The 6,951-nt window shown below is 53.8% G+C and overlaps 1 protein-coding gene across 1 annotated transcript in view; it reads right to left on the bottom strand.

Moving 5' to 3' along the window:
* Prx (periaxin) overlaps window positions 1-6,951 on the bottom strand; it is a 12,281-nt gene that overhangs the window by 2,332 nt on the left and 2,998 nt on the right. The window contains 3 exon segments of the mRNA XM_055595014.1: window positions 3-1,451; window positions 2,022-2,218; window positions 6,481-6,637. Coding sequence (XP_055450989.1) covers window positions 3-1,451; window positions 2,022-2,218; window positions 6,481-6,637 — 1,803 coding nt within the window.

Raw genomic sequence — 6,951 nt, 5'->3', positions numbered from 1 at the left:
TGAACTTCCGGGAGACGTACGTCGGGCACGGCCATCTCGGGCACCTTTGGGAGCTTCATCTCCGGGAGCTTCATCTCTGACACCTTCGGCAGCTGGACTTCCGGGAGACGTACGTCGGGCATGGCCAACTCGGGCATCTTTGGGAGCTTCATCTCTGACACTCTGGGCAGCTGCAGCTCTGGAAGCTGGACGTTGGGCACGGCCATCTCCGGCATCTTCGGGAGCTTCATCTCCGGCAGCTTCATCTCTGGCACTTTCGGGAGCTGTACATCAGGAAGCTGGACGTCGGGCACGGCCATCTCGGGCACCTTCGGGAGCTTCATCTCTGGGGCTCTGGGCAGCTGCACTTCTGGAAGGTGGACCTCAGGCACGGCCATCTCCGGGATCTTTGGGAGCTTCATCTCTGACACTTTGGGCAGCTGCACCTCAGGGAGTCGCACATCCGGAATGGCTGCCTCAGGCACCTTCGGGAGTTTGACATCAGAGACCTTTGGGAACTTCATGTCCGGCCCTTTGGGTGCCTTGACCTCAGGCCCGGCCACACCAATGCCAAAAGAGGGCATCTTGAGGGACGGTAACTTCAGCTTGCCCTCAGCTGCAGCCTCAGGGCCGGAGGGCCGGGGCTCCCGGAGAGAAAGCCCAAAGGTGGGCATTCGAAGCCTGGGCCCCTTTGCTTTGCTCTCGGGGCTGCCCTTAACCACCTGGGCTTCAGTAGCTTCCTTCCCTCGAACCCCAAAGCGGGGGAAACTGAGGCGGGGCATCTTCAGGGCCACCTCGGGTGCCTCTGCCCGGGCCTCCTCCACCTCTGCGCCTGGCAAAGCCAGGTCCACCCCTACAGAAGGTGCCGCCACATCCAAGGTGGGGACTTTCACCACTACAGCCCCTTCCTGGGTGTCCAGGCATGGAAGTGTGGGAAGAGTGGGGAGAGGGGGCAGGGCGGGGAGCTCCACCTGTGGAACCTGGATCCCTGGGGACGGGGCCTCCACAGCCGCTGCGGCTGGGGCTCCTAGCCCGAGGGATGGCAGGTGGAGGGCAAAGCCGCTGGCTGCCTCTGTTGGCGGGGTCCCCTTGGGAGCTGAGACCTGAGGGACACCCCGCTCAGCGCTTGGCAGCCGAGGCCCAACCAGCTCGATCTGAGGGGCTGTGAACCCGGCTCCTGTGGCGGCCTCAGCCTCTGCCTTGGCCTTCCTTGGGGGAGGAGCAGCGGCAGCCATTCGGGCTACCTGGGGCTCTTCGGCCACTTCTCGGACGCGTAGCCGAGGCAGCTGGAGACGCCGACGGGCAGGGGCAGCCGGGACAGGTCCCTTGACAGCCTCGGCTTTGAGACCCCGACGCAGTCGGGAGAACTTGGGAAAAGAGAACTCGACGTCAACAGGGGCCAGATCTGCAGGGGTCCCCAGGGCCCCTGCCACCATCTTCTTCTTCTTCACAGGGGACAGACTCTGGATGTTCTGGGGAGAGAGGAGAGAGGCAGGAGACTGTGGAACAGTGGGAGGCTGGGAGGGGTCAGAAAAAAACCCCACCTAGTATTTATACCAGGCTGGGGATGTATTGGGGATTGAGTACACCCCAAAACACATCCACATGCCAGTCACTTCACTGAAGACAATGACAGTGATTCAGATCTCACAGTGAGTGGATGGGGCTGTACCAACAGGGACCCAAAAATGTCAGGCCTTTATTCTGAAATTTCCCCAACATCCTCATTGGAAAGATGGGGAAACTGGGACCCAGAGAGGAAAAGCAACGGGTCGCTCAGTCACCCAGCAGCCCTGGGGCTAGAATCTGGCCTTCCTGGACCTCGCCTCCCCTAATGAGCCTGGGTGGCACGGTAGGGATGGTGAGAGCCACTTTCTGCTAGGAGCGGCATTTAGGAGAACAAGGGGCAGAGGTGGATTAGTGTTGGGTTAGTGACAAGACAGAGGGCCAAAGTGGGCCACGGTGGCAAGGAGTAGGGTTTACGGCGCAGAGACGGGGTCGCTGGGGCAGCCCTGGGCCGGGCCTGGGCTAAGCACGCGTACCAGCTTGGCCACTTTGGCCCGCGGGCCCTTCATCTCGTAGCCAGACACCGTCCCGGGCCGCAGTGCCAGGTCCCCGGTGGGCACAGTGCGCTTCAGGCAGAAGGAGACCTTGTAGGGCTCGGCACATTGCAGCAGGCGAAGCGCGTCCTCGTACTTGAAGTTCTCGAAGAACACGCGGGCACTCAGCAGCTGGTCCCCTGCGAGACAGGTGGAGGTGGAGGAGGGAATGTCTCCCGGCTCTACCCACACTTAGGCCCGCCCACTTCCGAGGAGTCCGCAGAGACAGTTCCAGCTTTTGATCTCTGGCCTCTGGTTTGAGAGAGGAAATCTCAGAGGTAAAGGATCTAAGAGCTAAGCGCGGCCCCTTTCCGGATGGAACCGGTCTACTCTCGCCACTCCTCTCTCCCATTCCGTCCTCAACGTTCAGACAGAGGGGTTCCTTCTGACAGAATCAAGAGGTAGCATCCTCATCGGGCGTGGTGGCGCGCGCCCTTGATCCCAGCACTCATGGAGGCAGAGGCAAGCGGATCTTCGTGGTCTACGTGGTCTTCGAGCCAGCCTGGTCTACAAAGCGAGTCCAGGACAGCCAGGGCTATTATACAGAAAACCCCCGTCTAGGGGGAAAAAATGAAAACAAAGTAGCAGGTATTTGCCACTATACCCGGCTGTGGGTCATGAAGTTGATAACCTAGATGGAGGCCCCTTCCCCAACTTCTTGAACTCATAAACACACACTGTTAGAACTGGAGACATAGCTTTGCTACAGAGCACGCTTGCATACCAGGAGGAATGTCCTGGATTCAGTCTCCAGGACCGCGGAGGCTTCAGACCTTGAATGTCTGCATCTAGACACACTGGCCTCAAACAGAGGGAGATGCGCCTGCCTGTGCTTGCTAAGGGCTGGGATTAAAGAAGTCTGCCTGCCTTTAATGTATGTCTGTTTATGCGGGCGCTCTCCGAGGCCAAAAGAAAGCATCACACACCTTACAGCTACAGCCAGAACCCACCTGACATGGGTTCTGAAAATGGAACTTAGGTCCACTGAGAGTGAAGCAAACACCCCCTGGTTCTTTAGTGTGTGTTTGTGTGTGTGTTTCTGAGACAGGGTTTCTCTGTGTAGCCCTGGCTGTCCTGGAACTTGCTCTGTAGACCAGGCTGGCCTCAATCTCAGAGATCCACAGGCTTCTGCCTCCTGAGTGCTGGGATCAAAGGTGTATGACACCACCACTCAACATGTGTGTGTGTGTGTGTGTGTGTGTGTGTGTGTGTGTGCGTGCGCGCACGCGTGTGCTGGTTCCCACAGAAACAAAAGGAGAGCTTCAGACTTCCAGGAGCAAGAGTTACAGGTAGATGTGAGCTGCCCAACGAGGGCTCTGGGAAACAAACTCTGGTCCCTACCCAGCCAGTGTCTTAATCACTTAGCTGGCTCTCCAGCCCTTAGGGTTTTTGTTTTTGTTTTCTGAGGCTGGGTTTCCCTATGGAGCTCAGGCAGGTCTTGATCTTTTACTATGAGTCCAAGGACAGCCTCAAACTATCAACTCCTCTTGCCTCAGTCTCCTGAGTACTAGGATTATAGTGCCCCAGTTGGGAAATTTTGTGACGCTTAGCAAGATGTCTGCTTCTGAAACCCAAGTTTATGCTTCCATCCTTGAATGCTTCCCTTTATGCTTATAAGCGGTCCCTCAATCTCTGCAGGGAATTTTTTTGGAGCACTGTCTATCCAGATACTAAAATTGTGAATTCGAAAGTCTCATATAAACAGGTATGTTTGCATAAAACCTATACATACCCTCCCTGTACTTTAAATCATCTCTGGGTATTTTTTTTGTTTTTATTATTATGTTTTAGTGTTTGTTTGAATGTATGGGAGTTTTGCTTACATGCATGTTTGTGTACCATGTGCAAGGCTGGTGCCCACTGAGTCCAAAAGAGGGCATCAGATGCGCTAGGAGTCACAGACTGACTTTGAACTGCCATGTGACCACTAAAAATAGAGTCTGGGTCCAAAGCTGGCATGGTAATGCACGCCTTTAACCTCAGCTCCCAGGAGGCCGAAGCAGGCAGATCTCTGAGTTTGGGGTCAGCCTGGTCTGCAGAGTGAGTTCCAAGGCAGCCAGGGCTACACAGAGAAACCCTGTCTCCAAACACATACACACAGAAATTGTCCTTTGAGTTTAAAAACAAAAACAAACAAACAAAAAAAAAAAAAAAAAAAGGAACAAAAACACTCACACCCTGTCTTTCTCCAAACAGATATCAGCAGGCTACTCAATGCTCAGATAAAAACTCCTCAGGGGAATTCCACTAATTCCAAGAATTAGGGATGAAACCTAGGGCCTCATCTACTCTAGTCAAGTGCTCTACCACTGCCCTAAAGCCCTACCTACAAGTGAGCCCTAGAAGCATCCTTGAGGGCCCCTCTCTACCGTACCCCAGTCCTGAACATCCAGGACTTACATCTGTCTTTTCACTTCCAACAGCCCCATACTCAGCCTGCCCACCCATCATCTCTTAGACGAAGCAGCTGCCTTGTTGATCTTGCTCCCGATGCTGCCTCATACAGTCAGTCTACCGAAAATAAAACAGCTCACCAAGATGCATGCCCGCTTCTCCTCTGCTTACGTCACAGAATAAAAGTCATAGTTCTTATGAGCCCTTTGAAACGGCCCTTCCCCTAACCTTCTTGCTAGTCAGTAAGCTCCTTAAGAGTAGAGATCTCCCTTTGTTTCGTTCACTCTTTTTTAAAAAAATAATTTACTTAATTTTATCTTATGTGCATTAGCATGAATGTGTCTGATCCCTTGGAAATAGACAGTTGTGAGCTGCCATGTGGATGCTGGGAATTGAACCCCGGTCCTTTGGAAGAGCAGGCAGTGCTCTTAACCACTGAACCATCTCTCCAGCCCTTTGTTCACTCTTGTAGCCAAAGCAACAAGATCTTAGTAATTGTTATGGAGCAGGGATGTACTTCATTGATAAAGCGCTTGCCTGGAATCCACCAACTGTGCTGGGAGCACAGTTCAGCCATAGAGTATTTGCCTAGCAAGCCCGAAGGCCCTGGATTCCATCTCCAGTATGACAAAAATAAATATATACATTTTAAAAATAATTAATTAAAAAAGAATAATTGCTACATGCAATGCATACGTCAAAACAGCTTTATCCATATTTCTTAAAAATGTCTTTCACTTGGCGGGGCATGGGGACACATGCTTGTAATCCCAAAACTTGGGGAGGTAGAGGGAGGCAGATCTTGAGGCCGGCCTGGTCTACAAAGCCAATCCAGGACAGCCAAGGCTACACAGAGAAACCCTGTCTCGTAAAAACCAACAAAAAAAGTTTTTTTTTTTAAAAAGTTATTTAATGAAGCTCCTCTCTCCACCTCAACTTAACTCCACCTTTTTCTCCTGTCCCAATAACACATTAATTAGCACTCACATACTGCTTACTATATGATACTTAGCTGTGTGCTGTTTCCAAAACCTGATTCGCTTAAGCTACATAATAACCTCATGAGCTCAGTGCTAATTGTTCCCACTTAAAGATGAAAATATGAGACACAGAAACATCACGAGGGTTGTGCTGTGCTGTGGGAGTCCAGCACAGACCATGACCTGGCCCTAATTAATCACAGTGCTAGCTGGGCACAGTCACTCAGGCCTGTCATTCCAGCTACCCCGAGGCTGAGGCAGAAGGATCAAAAGTTCAAGGCCAAGGGGTGCACATTTGATTCCTAGCACCCACGTGACAACTCACAGGGAATTCCATGCCCTCTTCTGGCCTTCGAGGGCACAGCAGATATATGCGATGCCAACATACTTGGTGGCAAAACATCCATACAAATAAAATAATAAAAATTAAAAAAAAAATTTAAGATTAAGGCCAGCCAGCATTACACATGAAGTTCAAGGCAAACACGAGCACCTTAGGAAGGCTCAAAAATTTAAAAGAGTTGGAAAGCTAGGCAAGATGGCCCGTGCCTGTAATCCTAGCACTTGGGAGATGCAGTCAAGTCACCCTCCGCTCTACAGTGAGTTCAAAGTGGGCCTGGGTTCCAAGAGGCGCTGTCTCAATTTCTCCAGGCCCCAAAACGGTGAGTGAGAGGCAGTTCAGCGGTAGAGAGCTTGTCTGGCATGCTTGAGGAGCTAGATTCAGGCGAAGAACAAGGGAAGCCTCACCACAGGCCCTTAACCCCGCCTCAAGGCAAATGCTAACAGCTTCAGTGGCATCCGGGCCAGGACTGTAGGCAGATTCCTAACCACACCGCGGCAGTCAGCCCCGCCCCACCAAGCCCCCAGGCCCCGCCCCGCCTCCGACCCAAGGCAGGTTCCTAGCTCCGCCCCCACAGGCCGGCTTCGCCCCGCCCTCTCCAGGCCACGCCCTCAGACCGCCATAGCCAAGAGTTCTTAACTCCACCCCCCGCCCCAGCCCCGCCCTGCCGTCGCCAGGCCACGCCCACCTTCCTGCAAGCTGAGGCTCCTGGCCGCAGGTGAGTCTTCTCGCAGCTCGCGGACGAAGATCCCTTCCTTGCCGCCGCCCGCTACGTTGAAGCCACTGACCCCGGTCTGCGCCTCGGTCTCCACGATAATCTCCACCAACTCTGCCCGTCTCAGCTCCTGCGGGGGGCGGCGAGGGGTCGCCATGGCGCTCCAGGACGGCTGCTCGCCCGGAGCTCGCCATGGCGTTCCTGTCCTAGCACCCGCGTTGGGTTAAACAGCTCTGCCCTCCCGCTCACTCTTCGGGAGAGTCGGGGTCCGGAAAGGCAAGGGGCGGGGCTGGAAGAAGAGGGGGTGAGTGGGCGGGGCAAAACCATGGGGCGGGTCGTCCTGGAGAGCGGGACTAGGAGTGCCAAAGAGGCGATTTGGAGAGGTTTATTACTTTTTCTTCCTTCCTTCCTTCCTTCCTTCCTTCCTTCCTTCCTTCCTTCCTT

This window comes from Psammomys obesus, unplaced genomic scaffold (assembly GCF_907164565.1).
Source record: "Psammomys obesus unplaced genomic scaffold, mPsaObe1.curated_primary_1811, whole genome shotgun sequence".
Classification (NCBI taxonomy): Eukaryota; Metazoa; Chordata; class Mammalia; order Rodentia; family Muridae; genus Psammomys; species Psammomys obesus.
Note: the sequence above shows the minus strand (reverse complement) of the source record. Positions and strands in the feature narration are given on the sequence as shown.